The following is a 23,372-nucleotide window of genomic DNA, read 5'->3' on the forward strand; positions in this document are numbered from 1 at the left end:
TAAGGAACCAGAAGAAACCCAGTGCTTAAAAGCGGGACGTTTCGCAAACCCACAACTGACTGTTCCCGCCATTTTCATGTCGTCATGCAATTGCAACCAATGCTCATCTATACTTTTCGGTGGAGTGGTAGCTAACCTAGAGGCTAGCTCGGTTCGATACTTACTTGCAACAGAAGTTGCAACCAGCTTGCTAATATCAATCCGTTGATGGCGGTCACTTCGTTGTCCACTGAAAAGTAAGGCAAGATTGGCGCAGACCAAGGCATGGTCAGAGTCCAGATAGGTACTCCAAAAGGAGCGGCAGTCTTGTACACAACCACGCCAGCGGTAGCTGATCGCGATGTGATCAATCTGAGTCCAGGCTTGAGATGCAGAGGGAGGACGCCAGGTGGCACATCGGCGATGACTGTGCCGAAAGTTGGTGCTAACCAGAAACAGGTTGTGGTCTGTGCAAAGTTGCAGTAGACGGTCCCCGTTATCTGTCCTGCGACCAACGAGTCCCCATCGGCCACCTAAACGACTCTCTTCTGTGCCTAGACGCCCGACCTGAGCATTCAAGTCTCCGGCTAGTACTACAATATCTGTCGAACGCACTTTCTGGAGAAGAACAGATAACTGGTGGTAAAACTCATCCTTGATTGCATCCGGGCTGCAATCTGTCGGGGCATAGGCGGAGATGACGAAAAGACATCGTTTCTCACGCCTATTTCTTCTCACTTTGATGGAACTTTCTAATCTAACAGCACATAACCGACTGTTAATGGGGATCCAATCGACTAGTGCTGCCTCAGCTCTAGCGCTTAGTGCGATACCAACGCCAGCAAGACCCGACGAAGATGCCACAGGGTCCCCGGATAAGCGCACGGAAAACAAGCTTTTCGAATCGACAGATGGAGATCGAATTTGTAGTACTTCACCAGAGTCTTAAATATGGGTCTCGGATAGACAACAAACATCAATATTAAGACTTTCCAAAGACATAGCCAGCCCTATCTGTTGTCTGACCTGCATAAATGTGCGAACGTTGAAGGCAGCCAGTTTGAATGGTGCACGTGGTTTCAGAAAAACTGCTTCAGTTCTCGTATTCGGTGGTAACATACAATTTTCAACCGGACAGTGACTCGAGAACGTTTAGATACAGTCGAATTTCCACCAAAGACGAGCCGCTGTATAAGTATAAAAGAGGGTGAATAATGTGGAAAATAATAATAATAATAATAGTAATAATAATAATGACAATGGTAGTAATAATAATAATAGTATTAATAATGACAATAATTGTAATGATAATAATTCGAATCAATTGATTGTTTTTCGAAGCGAGAAAAGTAATTTCCATAGACATAAAGAGTTCATCATTTGTGTGTGGGCTGTGATACTGCGTGGGTGCCCAAACCGAAGCAGGTGGTTATCTTAGGGGGCCACACCCCGAGCCTTTGACCTAAAGGTCTAACCCACAAGGCAGTGGAGCATCGTAAGGAGATGCAATCCCATGGTAGCCGGTGACCAACGATTGGTTCATACGCCATTTGTTCCCGCAGGATACTGGAGCCCATGTGCACCATTGGTTTGTGATCCGGTTAAAGCGCCGGACATTCGCTTTTCGTCCTCTCATTTTCGTAAACAACACCCCCGCCACGAGAAGGCAATGAGTAGGACTTCCCTGGCAGAGGCTGTATACGCGCGGCCGTGTGAGAGTATTTCGAGAGGGAGAGCGGACTCTCCCCACTCTCGGCCGTACCAGGGCATTCGGGGGCACATAAATATTGCTGGTAAGTTTATGGTTTCTTTTGATGTAACAGCATTGTTTACAAAAATACCACTTCTTGAAACCATAGACATAATTTGTCAACATTCTGACATTCTATCTCTATCAGTACCAGAATCCAAACGACTATTACTCATTTGTACAAAAGATGTTCAGTTCCAGCTCAACGATATCATATACAAACAAACCGACGGTGTAGCGATGGGAAGTCCGTTAGGTCCTGTCCTAGCAGATATTTTCATGGCTAACCTCGAAAGAACCAAACTCAAACGAGCGGTTGATGAAATGATGTATTATTCGAGGTATGTTGATGATACCTCCATCGTATGTAATAATCAACAACATGCAATAAATCTGCTACAGTTTTTCAACGAAACCCATCCAAATATCCATTTCACTATGGAACATGAAAAAGAAAACAAGTTCCATTTTCTCGATATTGCGATGAAAAGAAGAAAGGATGGTACAGTTCAACGTTCAGTTTATAAGAAAGACACATGGAATGGTAGTTATCTCAGTTTCAATAGCTTTTGTCCAGTCAGTTACAAAAAGGCACTGGTCAAAACACTTTCACAGAACAGAAAGAATATGTACTTCCGATACACTAGAATAGGAAGTTATGAATGTTAAAAAATGTTTAAAGAATAACGGATACCCACTGAAATTTATTGAGAAATATGGCAAACGTGAAGATAAGAAACCCAGAGAAATTACAGCAAATAAAAAGTCTATTTTTACTCAACTTCAATTCAAAGGTGACGATGTCACAGGATCAATCAATATGAGACTAAAAACTGCACTGACAAGAACTTATCCTGCAGCGAAATTGATTGTCCTGTCCAAAACAACATGTTCTTTGACACAATTCAAGGTCGACAGGTATCCCTTTCATGTTACCACCAACTGTGTATACAAATTTACATGTACCTGCCAAAGCAGTTACATTGGTAGAACAGAAAGGAGAGCCTACGTCCGATTCAAAGTACATATTCCGAAAAGTCTAAGATTAAATGGATTGAACGCATTCAACAGTGCCGTCGCAAGACATATCCTTGATACAGGACATGAAGTTGATATACTGAAATCCTTCAAGGTGATTAACAAGCAATCAAACTCCAACCTTTTGAAATTTGCTGAAGCAATAACAATCAAACGTTTAAAACCAGATCTATGTATACAAAAAGAGACAGTAATAAATCTTTCTTTACCCTGGTAACAATAACCCCTTTTATTCATTTATTTCTCTATTTATTTATTGCGTCATTACTCCAACTCTTTTAAATTACATCATACATAAATGATTGATTTCAATTCATATTTTCTTTATTACCGTTAATCTATTTTCATGAGTTCTAATCACTATTTCAATGTTCTAGAACTTTCCCTCTCTAAATTTATTTATTTATTCGAATCAAATATTTTATGAGCTCATTAACTCTATCTGGATCTTCGCTACATCATGATACACATATATTGATCCTTAATCACACTCTTATGTATAAATATGTCAATATCTGTAATAATCTGAATTTCAAATAATTTAGGTTGTAAGGAGCTGATGAGAACCTAACGAAATAAAATGAATTTATATTATTCTGCACCAATCTTTGTTCTTGCTCTCTTTAAAATAATAAAGGGAACTATGTGTATGAACTTTCTTTTAAGTTAATTCTGCTTCAGTCAGCTGCATATGTAATCCATACAGCATGGCAACTTTAAAACTCCATTATAGTTATGTCCCAAGTTTCCAACACTTAATAGCAAAATCTAAAAATCGGATACATCACTTTATTCGGATTTTGTCAACCTAATATCCACGTATCCCTGTTTCTTGAATTTTTAATTTAGAATTATACTTAGCTTCTATATGTTTACATGTTTACTATATTTTATGTTAACGTGTCTTTTCAATCGATGTTTACCTTCATATTGCTGGACACTTTAATCGACTGGGCTTTTCGTGTTTCATTTAATTCACACTTGTATCCTGATTTTTTTTTATCACTTCGTAATATTTTTGCATATCCTAATTATTTTTCTTGGGGAATTGTTTTCAGCTGTTTGATAATCATGTTATTGAAAGTATTTTACGAGATTCTCGTCAATTGCTCGATTGGATCCAATGCCTAGGCGCGGAAAGTGTAAACAATGCATGTAACTTGACCAGAAAAGAAGATGATGTAAACACATTTCCACTAGAAGTAAAATCATCACTTAAATCAGGCGAACGTGAAAAATTAAAAAGTGAAATAAAATATTATCGTCGTAAATATCATCATTTATTACAAAGTGTAGATATTGTAACGAAAAATTGTAAGTTGGGATTTATATATCACCGTCCACCACTTTTTTTTACTTTATAACTTAGATCGGTGAAACAACTACACCCTTCATTTATTTAATAACTAAGACAATATTTATTACACTAATATTTTTGTCCTATTCAACCACTAATCTGTCCATAATTTTATATTGTTGATCGACAGTGCTATTGAATGAGGTCAAGCGTTCATAATTTTAGTAATTAGACTTACCGATTTATCTGTATACGAACGGAAGGGATAACCTATAAATCGTTGTAAACTCTAATATACTAATTACATCTTTCATTTTGGAACGTATTCTGCGATAAGGTTCAATTTACTCATATTGGATATGTACGAATGAACCTTCACAGTCAATATAAATTACTAGTAACTTTGTGTACTGACTAAAATGAATTACTATCGATTTACATCGTTCTATATTATTGACATATGGAAAAATAATTTCGATTATCTACCGTATTTTCATTATTATCCTATCTTTCAATTCTTTGAAATTTGATTTAAATTTTAAAAAATTTTCTTACGTGTATTTTCATTATAGTGGCGGATACTACCGATGTTATATCGAGTACACGTACTCAGCTTGAAAACGTTGCTCGTCTCAGCCCTATAACGGATCATTCTGAGTCAAAGAAATAACATCTGTTCAAGAAAGAGTTTAGCGTTCTCAGATTTTAGTTTGACATAATACTAAGCATTTTCACATGATTGTATTTTTAATTGCATTCTTCGTAAACCAGCTGTAGTCTTGGTCTTTTTTCTACGTAAACTGAGTTCTAAAAGGCTGTATCAGCAAAAATGTGAGAACCTATTGCATTTGTATTTGCTCTTTGTCCAATGTTCTTCCTTTTCATCTAACGACCTATGTTCGATGTATTTAAAGTTTTTGTCATCCCCAAACATTATTCTAAGCAATTTCAAATTCAATAAATTCGAACTATTTCCACTGAGTTCTTGTAGTTCGGTTGTTTTCTGCCTATTTACGAATCATGGTTAAATTCAACTAGGTATATACTTTTTTATGAAGATAATTCCCTTTTAATTGTTTTTGCTGATTTAGATATTAGTTGGTTGTAAGCAGTTGTCTCATATTTCTTAACAGCCGTTAGTAGGAGCCATGAACCTATATAATACATGTATATATGAACGTATTTCGCTTTTTTATACCTTTGAAAACGTTAACATTTGCACTGTTTGAACATTGATTAATGGTTGGTGGGACTGATTAATGATAAAAATCACTTATTAACGTTTTGTTCCTGGCTAGTTTCCATGTTTCATAACTAAATGCTCTCGGCCTTCGAAGGTAAACGATAAGTAGGTTTCAGTAGAATTGGATAGTGATTTAAATGATGGTATTATACATTTAATGGAGTGTAGACGTATTTTGTAAACGTTGAAATGACTATCACTACTCTACTATTCCACTAATGAATACCAAGTTCCAAAAAGAGTTTAAACACTGCTTCGCCGTATGAGGTTTCATCTGGTGCTAATTCGAATAAAATCGATTTCCAGTTTGACTGGAACCTGATTATCATGTAAATTACTTAAATTGTACCACTAAGAAAAAACAAATAGTCATATTATTGTATACATTTATCTGATCATCTCAAGATTTACGTGAGTTACAATTAAATTTTCGATTCGTAGTCTTAAACGTACTCATTTCAATGCTAGTATATTTTGTCGTTTGAATTGAATTAACACTTATCCCACAAAGAAAAATAACGTTTCCCAGTATGGTATATTTGCAATTTCACGAACGTTATAACCCTAAATATCATTATCAAATCATGTAGAATTATTGCCCAATAATCATTATCAAGAAACACATGGAAAATAAATCTATATGGTTACAAGCATAATTTACAGATATTAATAAATAAACGAACAAAAGAAATAAGATATTCCTATTGGGTTTTCTTATTTACAATTTTAAATCAACTTCACACACTTCTTCATAATCTGGAGGAATGTTTCCACTGGTATAACCAAGTCTAGCTAATAGACTATTATTCTTATGCATAGTTGTAATAAGATTTCTGGGTATTATTGAATTACTATTAGACCAAGCATATAAAGATTCTTTGTGTATAGCCTTAACAAATTGAACTGAACTGGCTTCGTATCTGAAATGATAGGTAAAAAAAGAAAATATCTATCACACAATGCAGAGAAATTTGTCATCAAGAATCGCCACTTGACTATTAGTTTAATTTCAGGTATTAAGAGTTAGTTCAAGTTTTCTCATATGAACCATCAGAATGTGATGTGGATATGTAGGTCAGCTTGTATGTATGACTATGTAAAATAGATGTATATTCTGTGTTCTTTTGAATACATAAGTGCATAAAGAGTGCTAAACTAGGCTGGAGTCGGCAGTGCTCTGTGGCTTTCAGTCGTCCCCTAGCTGATTCCACACATTAGTTCAAAATACCTCCAGATTTTAAATATCCCGGTAAGTTTTTCTTTATTTGTAGTTAGGTTTTGATCGCAGATGGATATAATTTAGGGTGCAATTGAAACCCAAGAAACAGCATATTTGGTCCTAATATGATATTCTTCAGGAGTGCAGAGCTTTGACTCTAAGTCTTGCAGTGATCTCTTTAATCTTAAACTGTGGGTTTCAAATTTATCACGACAATCATCCGATGCCATTTCATCTCAATGGTGTCTCAGCTAATGTCAATTCATGACAAAATTGATAACAGATTAATCCATTCTAAAAACCTAAGTTTCCACTTTCTCTTTCTACGTGTTTCTCAAATAAAAAGTTGCATTGTGAACAAATCAAGTTATTATTGTAATGATCCACATAGTACGGTAGAATTTCAATAAAGAGTGAATAAACAGCAGATGACATTTATACCGGTAATTTATTCGTTATCTGTCATTTGTCTTCATAGTCCTCTAATTATATATATATATATATATTACAAATTAATTAAAGGGGTGTTAAGACGCATTGGATGCAACATAATGATGTGGGTATCGAACAAATACTTTTGTTACCAATGCTCCCGGAGAAGAGGAGATTAATAAAATAGAGCTTTGTCATTAGCCCTAGATATGCTTTATCTGATTATACAGTTATCTGTCCGAAGACACGTATATTTTACTGTCATTACTGCCTTTGTGTGTTTTGTAAGACAGATTATGTTGCATATATTTAATAATTTACCTTGATAACATTCCACATCAAAATTCAAGTGAGAGTGATCAATGTACACATAATATCGTGTTGAATAATCCAAAAGATGAAGGCTTTGGGTACGCTGGAGACGGTTAGCATAACAGAGCAGCTAGATCAACTTGATCCTAACAACTTCAGGTAAGTCACAATATAAGTGCCTTGAATGTTTACTGAACACAAATTATCGGTGATCCACTGATATGATGTTTAAATTGAGACAACTATGTTACACAATGAAGAAATTAGCAGAGAAATTTTGTAAATCAGAACGACCACTTAAGGACAAAGAAGGAAATCCAACAACTGAGATTCAAAAACAGAGGAATAGGTGACCAGAACGCTTTGAGGAACTCTTGAATAGGCCAGCTCCATTGAATCCACCAAGCATCGAAGCAGCAGACACATTCCTGTGGATGTCAACCCACCAACGATCGAAGAAATCAGGAGTGGGAAAGCAACACGATGTGAAAACATACCAGCTGAAGCACTGAAGTCGCATATAGAAATAACTGCATATATGCTCCACGTTCTATTCACGAAGATCTGGGGGGAGTAATAACTGCCGATAGACTGGAAAAAAGAATACCTCAGCAAGATACCAAAGAAAGGAGATCTGAGTAAGTGTGAGGACTACAGAGGTATCACACTGATATGGGTACCAGGAAAAGTTTTCAACAGAATGTTGTTTAACCGGATGAAAGATTCAGTCGACACCCAACTTCAAGATCATTGTTGAGAAATGAATTGAATAAAATTCGTCACTGTACGTCATCAGCTTTCTTGACTATGAGGCGTTTGGCAGAGTGGATAGGAGAACTTTATGGAACCTTCTTCGACACTAGGAAGTGAATAGCTGAGAGAACTGTCATTGTAATACGGAGTTCATATGACGGAATACGCTGAAACGTCGTGCATAGAGGACAGCTGACAGATGCATAGGTAAGCGTAACATATATCCATCATTACTTAAAAGCATGTTAACTAAGACACGTAAACTAATGTTTTGCGGCAGCACTTATGCGAAGAAATAACTATATATATTCCGACAGTTGTCGACTCTCATGTTCAAGTGGTTATAAATAAACTAGTTTCATAAACCATCTGAGGGAAGGCATAGAATACAATGGACAGTTCGAAATCAACCAGACGATTTGAACTTCACAGATGATCTAGCCCTTTTATCCCACACACACAACAGCAGCCTCTGCACCAGTTGGCCTCAACATACACAAGATTAAGAGCAAGATCCTCAAATACAACGCAGAAAACACCAGCCAATCACACCCGATGGAGAAACTCTGGAACAAGTGGAATATTTCACGTATCTGGACAGCATCATCGACCTACAAGGAGGATCGGATACAGATGTAAAAGCGAGGATTGGCAATGGAAGGGCAGCATCCCCACAGTTGTAAAACATATGCAACTCAAAACTTCTATCAGTCAACCAATATCAAAGTCACAATCTTCAATACGAACGTCCAGATAGTCCTACTATACGGAGCTGAAACGTGGAGAACTACTACAACCATCACCAAAAAATGTACAAATATTTATAAACAGTTGTCTACGCAAGGTACTCCTTGATCGGTAAAAGGTGTAGTTAAGATAAATAATTAACTGATTTGACGTGATTGAGTAGTCGATAAGCTTCTAAGCTTGGTTATTAAAGTCGATTAAAGATTTAGAATTTATTCAAAAAAGATTAACGAGCAGACTTCTTTTTTGATTTCGGTTATATACATCTTTGTTTTGTTTTACTACTAACATTTGTCTGTTGAATGAAGATTTAAATTTGCTCCCACCTAATTTTGTTTGGTTAGTAATGTCATGTATATCGTTTTCTTCGATCAGTTATAATTCAAAGCTTAATATAAATAATAACACAAAGTTACATTAACACTACTTTTGTTAGGTTTTTCGAATTCTGATTTCCAGCAATAAACTGCATATAAATGAACACAGACGAACAATATTCAAATGTTTAACAACTATTTAATAACGAAATTATTTGATCATAATTTAGATTATTATTAACCTACTTATTTATCATAGAAGTTTCATTAACATATTTTTCATGATTCAGTAGTTTTTCATCCCATGGAAGATCCAGAAAATCTTTAAAAAAATCGAAGCGTTAGATTTAAACGTATAATTATAAAGATAACAACCTTTTCTCTGACAGTGAAATAAAACATTAAATTCTATATTTACATTAAGATGTAGTTGATTATGTTAGATTAGCCTCTCATCTTTATTTCTTAATGAAGTTTGATATATTAGGATAACGAATTATAAGTGTGTGCTTTTTAAATATTTCTGTACCGATTCAATCCCTTATAGGTATATAAGCTGTTAGATTTCGTAACTAAAGCCATTTTATGGTGAAATTATTCTTTTGGTTAGACTAATTAACATTGTCAAAGAATTCATCACAAAACTCATATTGAATCAAATATAAGAAAAGAATTCATTTTAGTATCGAAATCATCCCTCATTATCAGACTTAAAATAAGGAAATCCATTATTATTATTGTTTCACACTTTTCTAATGAAAACTTTTTGTTCATGTGAATCAAAGTAATTTTTTAGCATAGTTATCTGTAAAATATTCATATAAGCATGTGGTCAAGTTGAATCTTACTAAGGATTTTTTGAATCTCTCTCTTCGGTTTTATGACAAGACACTCATAACGTACAGTCATACATCGATGAATTCCAATGTGTTGGCAGTCTTTTATCATTTGTGATGTATAGTCCGTCCATTGGTTAAGTGCTTCAGGAATATTATCCGAAGTATATGTTGGATTTATTCTACGGCTGAAAAAAATAAATAACACCAAGCTATATTCATAATTTTTAACACGTTCATGTCTTCATTATTTATTGACAGATGAATTATTAACCAGTCAAAGATTACAACTTGTAAATCTTAATGAAAAACTAGTTACATAAAAATTTCTACAGAAACATTCCGTCTTAACTAAATATTTGCGATCAAGAGACTATATTCTTGGATGAATTAATCTCATAGAAAAAGTATTATCAATTAAGTTATTGTAGAGAACTGTCCTAGTAAAACAAATCTCGACGAATATTATGACCTGATTCATTGTGAATTATAATTCTTCAGCAACAAATTTCGATGAACCCCATGTGTATAAACACTTGAGTTACAATTAAAATGTAATTGTACTTAATTCTCCCTGATATATATATATATATATATATATATATATATATATATATATATATATATATATACGTGTCTTAGTTTACACGTTTTTCAGTAACGATGGATATGTGTTCGGTTTATATATGCGCATACACAAGTGATTAAACGTACATTATTGTAGACATTATAGCTCCTCTTCCATCACGTACTGCATGAATGAACTTAGCTTTCGGAAATAATTCACTTAAATACCTTAGATATATGTAAGATGAAGGATCTTTATGACATAATCTATCAGCAGGTGGTCCCATATTCTTCAGTATTGATACAATGAAACCAGCAATAGCATTATCAAGTACACTTTGTGTGATACCAGATTGTGAAAGCCAATCCTGACCGTCTCGATTCTTTGGTCTGAGTCTTAATATTTCTCTTGTAACTACTGGTTCTGGACCACATCGAACCATTGGATGAACATCCAGTAGAACACGTAATAATCCAGTACCTAATAATTAAGGTGAAAAGAATAAGCGATAATATAAACGTGCCAGAAGAATTATTATAAAAAGCTTAGTTATGTCAATGATTTATGTTCAATTTGACCAAAGAAAGAACAATCGACGTAACAGAATAACACGAGTTCTCATCAGCTGTTTGCAATATAAGCATAATAGTATTAATCAATAAAAATCAGCTAACATACATGACACAATAATATCAGAAACGTTCTCGTCAGTGTAGATCAATGCAAAGAGGAATAAGTATGGAAGAACTACAAGAGTTATTTATATGCTAAATGATTTGAATATTTATAGGTTGAATATAAGAATATTCTAGAATAAAAAAACTACGAGTAAAGCATCAAAATTATTTAAAAGTGAAATAATGTTATTGTCATGTAATCATTGAAACAAAATTAACTAACTGAGTAAAGATCAGATACGAATGAAGATAAATGATCATTGTCATGAGGAAAGTTCCGCAACAAAAAATTATAGGTGATGTTAAAACAAGATTGATAACTGAATTCTTTCGGATGAATAAATTCGGTCTAAATCTTTTTAGGCCGGGAATTTGTCGACATATGACCGTTTTTGTGAGTGACTTGTTTGATACGGATAGATCAACTTGACAGCTAGATTCATCCTTTTTGTTATAGTTTTTAATGCGAAATCAATCTTTATAACTATTTCATCACCCTTGAAGCTTCTCAACCATAGGATGCTCCATTTCTTCCTCTTTAGTCTTCCCATACTTGAGAGCAAACATTATCTCATGTACAACGTTCAACAGTGGCTCATTCCTCATCAGTGCTTTCTTTTGAACAAAATCTGACACGATGGGAAAGCGTTCTAACCAAGTCTTTTTTTTTGGCTTGCTGGACAGAAACTATTAAAGTTTAACTTTAGTCCATTCCATATGTTTTAACCGATAAATATATCATTCTAATCGAACTTGTATAACACTTCACACATAACCTGTTTGCAAGAGAACTGATAAAATTAGGTTAAACGAAGGTCAATATATTTACATTAATCTCACTGTAATTCAACCATTTAATAATTATGCACATGCTCATATGTATGGGGCCATTTTTATGTTTACTAACCAATTTTTCAGTTCATTTACTGGTTGTAAACGCAGTCAAACAACAATTCACTGCAAATATATGCATTTTGACTGATATTCAAACAACACTACACATTTGGTGTGATTACTAACGTGTGATCCGTTGTATTTATTTACTCCTAATAAAAATCGATCCCAATTCATCTCGTAATTGATTTCTGGATTTCTCGATTGCATACAATGTCATGAGGTCATTGAACTTTGAGTTAGTAAAATAATAACACAAAAACTTCTTTGAAGTATCAGTTTTGTTTGACTGGTAATGTGACTATGTATTTCTTAGTACAAACTTCCAGTTAATTGCTTGAATATTCATTAAATTGTGTATGAAATACAACTTAGCTAATCAAAATTTCAGGATAAAATTCATCTGTTGTTCATAGAATAATTATTAAGTGACATAAAGTTATACTAAATAGCTAAGAACGCAATATTTTTCATCAAATTTGAAGGCATACTAAAAGCTTACTTCAAGAAGGATCTTATAGAGTTTAGAAAAAAACTTAGAAAATATTTTCACTCTTGGCTATCGATGTGATCAAAGAACATTTATCTTATCTTAGATGTCCTCTCAAATAATCAACTATGATAGTATGTAAAATTAAACACAAACCTGTAAATAATACAAGGTTAGCATACGATCAGTGAAATTTAAACATTACGAATAAATTAATTTAAAACATATATTGATACGTAGGACTTACGGTTTTAGTTCAAAGTTAAGCGTTTACATTACTAATGTCATATGGATAACTCTAAGTTAATAGTTGAAAATAAATTTTTGTACAATTAACTAATTATAGTTATAACAGATAAAATCTAGTCTAAACAGATGGCAGAATGTTCATGTCGATTAGCATAAAAACCCAAATATTTTCCAAGGTAAGTATGAGCCGTATAAACCAAATAATTGATTAATATAGTATGTCTCGACATTTGGCATAAAAAGATTTTGTTTAGAAAAGTTTATTCATGAATGAAGAATACTTTTAGTTTTGTAAGTGTTAACATAGTTGATAACAAGCTAAATGACATGTGTAGTGAGAAATTAATTTCATTGTTTTATCAATTTCACCAACTGAATTATATTTATTATCATCTTCTGTCTAGAGGTTTTTGAATCGTCCCGTTGTTAATATTAAGGATTGGGTTTTTATCAGTCAGTTCTAGAATATCTACATCCCGAGCAAATTACTTTAATAGCACCACTAACTCACAAATATTTTAAGATGGATAGTGGCCAACAACAAAATCCGGGACGCGCGTTACCTTCCATTTAGAACTCATCATTTGGATGTACCTGTATCCCAGTGTTGATGTTCACTCTAAGACTCAAATCTAGTACTGGTCGAAATTCGGCAATCAATATTAAAAGTGGGAAGATTCAAACACTTACAAATAAAATAATAATATTTATTCCAATTACACAATTTAGTCGATATTTGGACTCGATAGTTCAGTGGGTAACGTGTCAGTTTTTAAGATTGAAGGTACTGGGTTCGATTCGTGGAGTGAAAATTAGCAAGAGTGTGGGTACATACAGCTGATAAATCTCAAACAGAGTGAAACTCACATCCTGGATTCTACTGCTAGCCAATATCTATCTTCATATCAAATTATATTAATTTCAGGAACCCATTATTTTTAAGTTGCCTACATAGATTCTGAGGTCTACTGAAAAAAATCATTCATTAGAACAACGAAAAAGTCACTACTTATTTGAGTACAATACTTTAATCTACTGTGGTGAACGAGAGTACAAGTGGGGACAATCAAATGTATTTGAACACAAAGTTACAGAATCTCTTAGTAAAATCTGAGAACTATACAATAAATATTTCATTTGCAAGATATTAGTCAGTCATCTCAGACATGACTGTTCCTTCATTTCCACAGCAATCATTCTCTGTTCTCGTTCTCTTTTCTTCGATCTTATTAACCTTCTGCCACCAGGTATTTCACTTTCGACTGATGATACATACTACATATATCAATCGACATCAATAGCACACAACATACTACCTGACCTTAAATGTAAATGCTACTTTATTAAACAAAGTTCTCTTCAGAAAACAGAACGCATTTTATAGTCTCTTTATGCATTGGAGTCCTAAACAGTAATAATGAGTCTCATTAACTATTAAACACAAAAGTAATGGGGAAATCAATCTGGACTTTAAGGATGAAATTATATAATGTTCTTTCCAAACGAAAAATGAAACATCTACTAAACAAAAACATACATAATGTTCAAGATATTTCACTTTCTTAGCTCCCTGTAGTTTATTTTATGCTGTTTATTACTGTTAATACTATGATTACAAAATTCATAACTATTACTGAAATTTCTTTCACCTCTGGTTATGCATCATTCATGCATCACATACTGAATATTATTAACAACTCTGTCGAAAATATCCAGTCAAAATACTTTACTAACGTCCGTTCAAATAATCTACTCTCATGTCTTTAGTGTTATTTCTGTTGTATCAACCTGATCATATCTGTAAATTGATGGGAAGTCTGCAGTGATTCCCGGAACTTATGATAATAATAGATATTTTTATTATTAGTCACTTATGGCATTAAAATACTCGTGCCAGTTAACGCAAATAAGATAATCTGGAGAATTCCATTTCCTAGAGCTATACTCTATTGGTAACACTGAAACATTCGGTCTCGGTTTGAGTTAATGAAAAGAAATGAATATAAAATGTTAATATTACCGTAATTCAGACGAAGAAAATCACATCTGAGCTAATTAACTGCTACTTAACTCATTATGCTTAAAATACAATTTCTTCTAGAAGTATTATATTCACCCTCAGTCACTGATAAGATATGACGTTTATAAGTAGTAAATTGGATAAACAGTGAAATTATTCCTAAATGTCAGTTTAGAAAAAGGTCTTCGTGCTAAAACAGCTAAAACAGACACGATTAACATGAATAATTTAAGTGTAGTGGTGACTTCCGGTGCTCATGTATTTAAAATTTGAGCTTAACAAACTTCTACAATTCTTTTAAATGTTTATAAATTAACTGATTTCGTTTCTTAGAGTCGACTATAGTAGATTTCTAATGTTTAACTACCATTAACAATCTAACTAAAGGAATGTGTCCAAAACTAATCAAATAGTAAACCCATTTTTTAATACTTAAATGGAAAAAAACTGTTGGCACTATAAGCACATACTCCATCATTCCTCAAACTTTGTAAATTATCAATTAGTGTTTCTTAAAGATAGGGTGTAAATTACTAGGTTTTAGCAAGTAAGTGCAATAACACTACTCGTAAATGAATGACTTATTTATATAATGTCATACTAAATATAGTGGTAATCTAACTTCACCACACCAGTAAACGTGATATGTATGGTACTACCATTTAAAAAATATAACTAGTATTATAATAAAATTACTTACCTGAACTTTGATGACCCCCAATAAATATCAACGGTAGATTGCGTGAATCAGCATCAGTAGATAATTTCGGAATTTCTTCTAATTTATCCATTGATTGTGTTAATTCAGGTTGATTATGAATAATGTGTTTTGAAATGATAAATAAAGTCCATATACATACAGAGCATAATCCAAATAACTTTACTGCATTGTTTACACCTGATAATAAAATACCATATGTAAACAATATATTTCAATATACATAAATATTTTATCTTATTTGACGTAATCTATATTACTACTCAAAAACAAAAGAAGTTTCCAGATGACAGCTAGTATTATTCCTGAATAACCAAATGCTTGCGTTAAACTTAACTTGATGTCAGTTGAAAGAATAGTTGATGACACATATCTTTATGCGAAAAGTTTCAAGTTTATCTCATGTAAAATGTACTACTTTTTAGAAACAAGAGATAATTTCTAATAATCGTATATTCTTCAACTACAAACGTGTTATGACTAAATGCATTTTTATCTGGTCATGATAAAATCAATCATTGGAAAACATGATCACTAGTTTTTTTTATAGGATTAACTAAAAATCAAACTTAAAGGTTCAATGATAACAAGTGGATATTTATAATTTAAAACAAATTTATCAGTGTTTACTATCTTAACGATTATTGAATGTTGCCAGTTGTTAGGATCATCCTTCGGCCTTACGAAACATTTGTTTACTATCATATGAATTTAAGTGATATCTCTGATGATGGTAATTCATTCCGTTATTCGTTCCAAATCATCATATCCTTGACATTTATCGAATAGATATAGTTTCAAGTCATTTAATATTATGGGTTTCAAGAAGAAAGTATCAAAGTAAGGAAAATAATAAAACCATACCAGTTGTAACTTATCGTAAAACAAATTATTTTGAGTAGTAGTGACCACTGAATTTCGATCTACGATTAAAATATAACGAAAAATTTGAATTTCTTCATCTAGGTTGTCAGAAATAGCCATTTGTATAGAGTGTCGTTCTCATAAAAAAGGAACATTATTGAATCGATTTTATTGTTGTGAGATTATGAATTAAGGGTTTCTAAAAACCTTTTCTTTAAAATAAACATTGTTGTAAGTATGTAATTTATTCCCTGTACATTACTGCTAGATTCTTTTTAGTCGTACTGATTTGCGTATTGAGAACTGCAAGCCAAATTTTGTGTATTTGATTCTTTATTCGATGGTATTCGAACTTTCAAACTGATCATTACACTTTAACATAGGTTTTGAGTAATAATATGTTTACAATCATTTTGATTTTAATATCGTTTCATAAAATAGGTTTGTATATAAATGAAATCATATCTTTATTGAGACTTTTACAACCTAACATGGTAGTCAATGAATGATCACTAACTATTTAATGACCTATTTCTATCAATTTAAATGACGTAAGTATCACAATAATATTTATCATATGCAATAGAAAAGACCTACCAATTAACATATATTTTAAAATATCCTCCAACAAGCATAAATTCTTATATATATATATATATATATATATATATATATATCACTATTACTTATTGCACAGCTAAACCACCTAAAGATATTAAGGTTAGATTATTCACCAATTAGTTATCAATAAGTTCATGTATTATTAAACTGCAATTTAATTAACATCTAATCTTCTTTAAACAGTGATTTGTTAAACTCGTGACTTTTAATTTTATTTAAAATTATCAGTGCTCTGTTAAAGATCTCAATCAAAAAATTCATAATCTTCACAACTCATACTGATAATTACCATGTGCTCACTAGTGACTAGCTTTGTAAAGAAATTCTCGGAGTTCTAGTGAGAAGCCGTGACCAGTAGAGCTAATCCGTGTGGGTAGAGGCAACCTTCTACCTCAGTACAATGGAAGATGGTCACACAATTTCGTGGGTTGGTTGAGGTTAGATATTAAAACCGTTGAGTCTCGGCTCAGTAGTGTAGAGTTTAAGCGTTCACGTGCATAGACCGAAGGCCCTGGGTTCGAATCCCGCAAGTTGGATCGTGGATGTTCACCACTGAGGAGTACCACAATAGTATGAAACCGCCTAACATTAATCGGTTCATGACCTTAACCAAAAATTAAACAAACAGCTTACTCACGTAGATAATAATAATTTCAATTAGATAGCAGTTTTAAACTTAAAATATATTTCGTCATCAATAACAAACATTTTTATATTAACATTTAAGTTTAAATAAGTTGTAAATAAAATATTATCCAGTATCGATAAGGTTAAAAATGGTTTAGTGTTTAATAAAACTAGACAATAATTGATTAAATTCCTTGTAGATTTAGTAGTGTGTACTTATGAAGATTCTCCCATAATTTGATAAAAAAAAAACGCAGGCTTTCAATAGTTCTTCGAATGACATGAATCCGTAATGAAAACTACTCACAAATAGAAAAATACTGTCAAGATCATATTCATGTGACTTATCATTAAAGTTATCCCGTTTACGTTTATTTTCAATTAAAAGAAATCACACGCAAGAATCTAGTTCAGAACCTTCGATCTCGCACGTGAATGCTTAACCTAAAAATCACTAAGCAAGTATCCGACTCTGTAAATGTCTCACTTCAATCAACTCACGATATTGTTGAAACATGATTCGTTGACTGCAGTGGATGGCTATTTCATACCCAACACGGATTAAACTTAACTGGTTACAATTCACTAAAACTCTAAGAATTACATCTTATCATGATATGATAAAAAATATCCACAGAATTATTGCAGTATGAATCTCATTATCAGTACCAATGGATTAAATTAAGTAACTGAAAAATACTTACCATTAATTTGAGTACACCGAAACATTTGTTATTATTCTGTCAATGGTTTATGATTTTGTGACGAGAATAATTCTTTATCAATAGTATTTTACTAAAATGTTATTTATTTTGTCAATGATATAACAGTATCTTTGTTGGTCTTCTACTAGATTCAATTTACTTAATATACATATAAAGAATATAATAACCAACAAGTGTTCAGATGCTTTTGACCTTAAGTTTATTGGTCTTCCATTGAACACAACTATTTATTTACATATTGAAAAACAATTGTTTGTTTACACTTTTAACTCAATTAATTGGAAATATAGACACATATTGTTCTAATATAACATTGAAGGGTTATACATAAAAATTTCTTTTTTTTTTTTGTAAATGAGTATATGATAGTGTATCATAAAAGTATCATAAACCCTAAAGTTTTGAGGTAATAAATAAAACTGAGAACAAGTTCACAACAAGAGTAGTTTTATAATAATAATAATAATAATGGTAATAATAATAATAAAAATAATAATAATAGTAATAATAGTAATAATAATGATGGTAATAATATTAGTAATAATAATAGTAATAATAATAATAATAATAATGAGAGAGATTTTCTTAAATTTATGATGAAATCGATAATACTATTTATTTTTTTTTAGAATTCGTTAAAAGTGGAAATTTAATTAAAGTAATGGATTCTAACAAATTTACACTGACTTTATTAATTAGATGTTGTATGTTCTATTTCACAATGTTTGTTTAATAATAATCCATGAATAAATATCCGTTGACATTTTTTAGAATTAACATAACCAATTGTGTCATTGAATAAAAATAAAGAGAATTCACTAAAAACTACTTCCCAATATACCATTGTTAGGATACAGTTTTAATACAAAATACTGAAGAACTGAATTGTATTAGCTAGTACATTTATTCGAACTAGGAAACGATTGTTGCCAGGATTTTTACGATAGTTGACATAAGGTAGATGACTAAAATCTATAATTGATTGATTGAAGAATCATATACACCATGAAAATGACCTATATTTTGTTGGCTTAAAGGTAAGAATGACAACGTGAGTTGTACAGTTTATAAAGTCAGTTTATTCTTCACACGTTAAGTGTAATGCATATATTTTTATCGGGTTGAATACAATAAAATTATGATCATGATTGACGACCATGTTCTTGTTAAGAAGTTCTTTTTCAAATTTCAGACCATTTTTACTGAATTACAGTCCTAATGTTGACACTAAGACTCATTCACTAATGTTTGAAACAACATGTACTGAATTCAAATCTCAGTGCGGGAATAAACACTGATATATAAGTACAATCAATCGACGAATCCTAAATAGAATAAAACGCATATCCTAGACTCCAGTACTGACCTTCATTGAAATCACTCAATTACTTACTTACGTCTGTTACTCTCAGTGGAGCATAGGCCTCTGACCAGCAGTCTCCAACTCACTCTGTCCTGGGCCTTCTTTTCTAATTCTATCCAATTGTTGTTCATTCTTCTCATGTCTCTCTCCATTTCTCAGCGTAATGTATTCTATGATCTTCCAGTTCTCCTTGGACCTTGAGGATTTCATGTGATGGCTTGCCTTATGATGCAGCTGGGTGCTTTCCTCTATTTGTGTCCTATACACTTCCAGCACTAACCAGTAAAAATAATTCAATTCATTGAACTACATTAAAACATATCATATTATGAAGTAAAATTTGACCATATTACTCTGATTAATTGAGAATGGATGATTAATTAATCAATAATGGAAGAACATGTCTGGTTGTTTAATCAAGTTAATAAAAGAGATATTGAGTGTCATCAATTAATGAATTCCATTTCTTTCTAAAATTATCGCCATCGCAGAGATGTCGACCACTTGATCAAGTTTTACAACACCTCAGTTGATCATTACAGATTTGTTAGATTAATATACGTAACTGTACTATATTAGTGAATAATAATTGGGTTATAATCAATGATTATAAAATATAATTCATTTTTTATGGATTATTGTTTATACATTTTCCACTGAGTAATAACTCTATCATGATAACAGTATTGTTTAACAAGACTAATTGTTATCATTCAGTTTAATGAAACGTTTAGTTTCTTCCAAGAGAAATAAATACAACGTCAATGTAACTATTTGTATGCAAATAATTATTAGCAGGAATATGTTAAATGTCAGTTTTCATTTAATTGAACGTAGAATTCATGTATCCAGAATGATTACTAGCTTTCATCTTATATACCTGCAAAAAATGTTTGTTCTTCAACACTTTATGTGATAAGTTTCAGACTTATGTCATGTGCGTTTTATATCTTTATGTTATCGATGACAGTTTCTAATGTAACCAATTACTTTTTTTTTATGATGACAAAGTTATAGTGTCCGTTTCTATATCAAGCCCACATAGCTTGTTATACCTTCCGAACAAGCCAGTTTATTCGTTCTTCTTGGTTCATGCTTTTACCCTGTCATTTATTCGCTTATTAATCGTGTTTTTTTATATGACTCTCCTCCATTGCGCGTCATTTTGTTTTGCTTCGTTTTCAGATCAACGATTGTACGAAATATACGCATTCAAAAATCTATTCTCGTACTTGACTTATTTAGTTCCATTATTCACCAACGCGATGTAAGTCGATATTTATATGCGAGGATTGGCGTCATGTATATATCGATAACAATCAGAATCGATCTGCCTGGAGTCAGATTTCGGACCACTAAAAGGTCATCTGGAAAAGTTTCTTTTAATTTGATATTCTCTTATAATCTTGTAAATAATAAGGATTTTTTTATTTACTTGACTTCGAAACAGATACAATAGTAAGGATTCATCGCGTATTATTTTGTGACGATAAAGCATTTCAGTGCAGTAAGTTAAAATGACTATTTCAAAATATGGTTCATAATTGGCGAATAATCAAGAAATTTGAAATACCCACATTGTAGTTTGTGAATAGATGATTTTAACACATTTTCTCTTCTGGATGATAATTCTATGCTGTAAATTGTTTAATAGACAATTACAATGATAAGCTTATAATAGAATGGTTACATTTTGTGGCTTATTTCTTATTCTGTATGAGGATATAATGATATTTGATTTAAAGTGTCTATGAAACTTTCTTAAATTAATTTATTTATAGCATCTATGATGTAGGTGCCGATTGCTGATTCTAAAATAAGCCTCTATTGCTATGACAATGTGGAAGTTAAAGTGACTTTATTCCAACATCGCTTTTCTTTTACTTTTAGAAAGTTTACTTAATAAATGTGTTATGTTTGAAGTGGTTATCACTTCACCTTATCTGAGAACGGGATGAAAACTCTGTGATATAACGACCGATAAGCTAGCTATTCCGACGTGTCCCAGCCCCGCTAAGTAGAGAGAGATTGTCAAGTTCAATTTCGTTTAAGTTAAATATTTGATTATACCTTATTCCATAAAATCAATCTAAAATTATTTCAGTGATACTTCTTTCATAACACTTATTAAATTTTCATTTCACTACTTATTCACATTATGATTAAATTTAAATTAAAACTGTTATAATGCTCGGTTTTACTTTGTTTAATGTTATAACGGCTGGGTTTACACGTTTACACGTATGGGACGTTAATTTACCTTAAACGAATATCTACACAAGATTCCCTCCCAGTGTCTATTCTACAGGATATCAACACAACTCAGATCAAGAACATGTGATTAGCCTGACCACAACGTAAATATATTTCCACACAAAAACCCGACACAATCCAACAACAATGAACAATTAAAAATAAATGAGTTCTAATAATAATAAGGGTAGGGGAATATATAACTCATCTAACACCTTTCAGACTATCTACATGTCCGACTAAGCAGACAAACAATCATTATCATTCTCGCCCACACATCAAAAACTATCTAACAATTTGATCACTACTGAATAATAGTTAATTGGATAATCATTAAAAATATATTAGAAATGAAAGAAGCAGATATACATTCACTTGGTGTTGTTTTAATTGTATGTTCCCACTGTTATTCAGCACTGCAAATTGATCAGTCTCATATTGGTATATGTGCATCCTGTGCGGATGCCTCGATATAGCCTTAAGGCATAAGCGTTTTTTAAGCAAAAATGGGTAGTGGCTAACAGTGGGATTCAGGACGCCCGTTTCGTCCTATTTGGGACTCGTCCATCTTTGCTTAAAAATAGCTTGTGACTTGAGGCTATATCGAGGCATCCGCACAGGATGTACATATCCCAACTTGAGACTGATCAATTTGCAGTGCTAAATAACAGTGGGAACATACAAGTAAAACAATATCAAGTGAATTTAAACTTCACCCCATTGCACAAGCAGGTGGCTATCACGACTTAGTGGGTAAGTGGATAACGCTAAGGCGTTTGAAGCGAACGGTAGTGGGCTCGAGTCCCGGAGTGAACATCAACTCTGGGATGCAGCACATCCAGTTGGCGAGTCCAAAATAGGACGAAGTGGCGTGCGTCCTCGATCCCACTGTTAGCCACTATCCATCTTTGCTTAAAAAAAGCAGATAAACATATTATAAAACAGTTCTTACATTTACAGTTGTTATAAACTTCATATGTATTATATAATGTACATAATTTGAATATAATAACATAAATGAAGTGAACTTATCAATGATGATATGCAAATTATTGAATTATCTGATAAGTAATTAGCAATACATTTGTTAAAATTATTTTAACTACATACTCTAATTTCCGAGTTCATATAGAAGTTGGTAAGGTAAGTATTCCATCAAAAATACAACATTTTATACAAAATCAGTTAGATAATCTCAAGAAAGTACTAAATTATAGAAAAAAAGTTGATTATTCTACACTTAAACCAACACTTTTTCTCTTTTTCTTCAAATATATATATATATATATATATATATATATATCAAAATTAGTCTAAGTGGAAAGTTTCAATGTTGTATAGGAACAACTACCTTGAATTATTGGGATATTTGTGAAAGTT

The 23,372-nt window shown here is 32.3% G+C and overlaps 2 protein-coding genes across 2 annotated transcripts in view; one reads left to right on the plus strand and one right to left on the minus strand.

Moving 5' to 3' along the window:
* The window catches only part of MS3_00006422 (uncharacterized protein), a 44,099-nt gene extending 38,262 nt beyond the window's left edge, over positions 1-5,837 (plus strand). Inside the window, exons 25-26 of the mRNA XM_051214567.1 lie at positions 3,826-4,081; positions 4,637-5,837. Coding sequence (XP_051067754.1) covers positions 3,826-4,081; positions 4,637-4,734 — 354 coding nt within the window. The 3' untranslated portion in view covers positions 4,735-5,837. The remainder of the gene's footprint in view (positions 1-3,825; positions 4,082-4,636) is intronic.
* A 188-nt stretch (positions 5,838-6,025) lies between these two features.
* Positions 6,026-18,380, minus strand: TPST1_5 (Protein-tyrosine sulfotransferase 1; the record flags this gene model as incomplete). The annotated part of the gene is made up of 6 exons (XM_012942324.1): positions 6,026-6,227; positions 9,334-9,409; positions 9,936-10,111; positions 10,638-10,971; positions 15,522-15,719; positions 18,356-18,380. The coding sequence occupies 6 exons, from the start codon at positions 18,378-18,380 to the stop codon at positions 6,026-6,028; spliced, it is 1,011 nt and encodes a 336-aa protein (XP_012797778.1).
* Positions 18,381-23,372: the final 4,992 nt, after the last annotated feature.

This window comes from Schistosoma haematobium, chromosome 2 (genome assembly GCF_000699445.3).
Source record: "Schistosoma haematobium chromosome 2, whole genome shotgun sequence".
NCBI classification, from domain to species: Eukaryota; Metazoa; Platyhelminthes; class Trematoda; order Strigeidida; family Schistosomatidae; genus Schistosoma; species Schistosoma haematobium.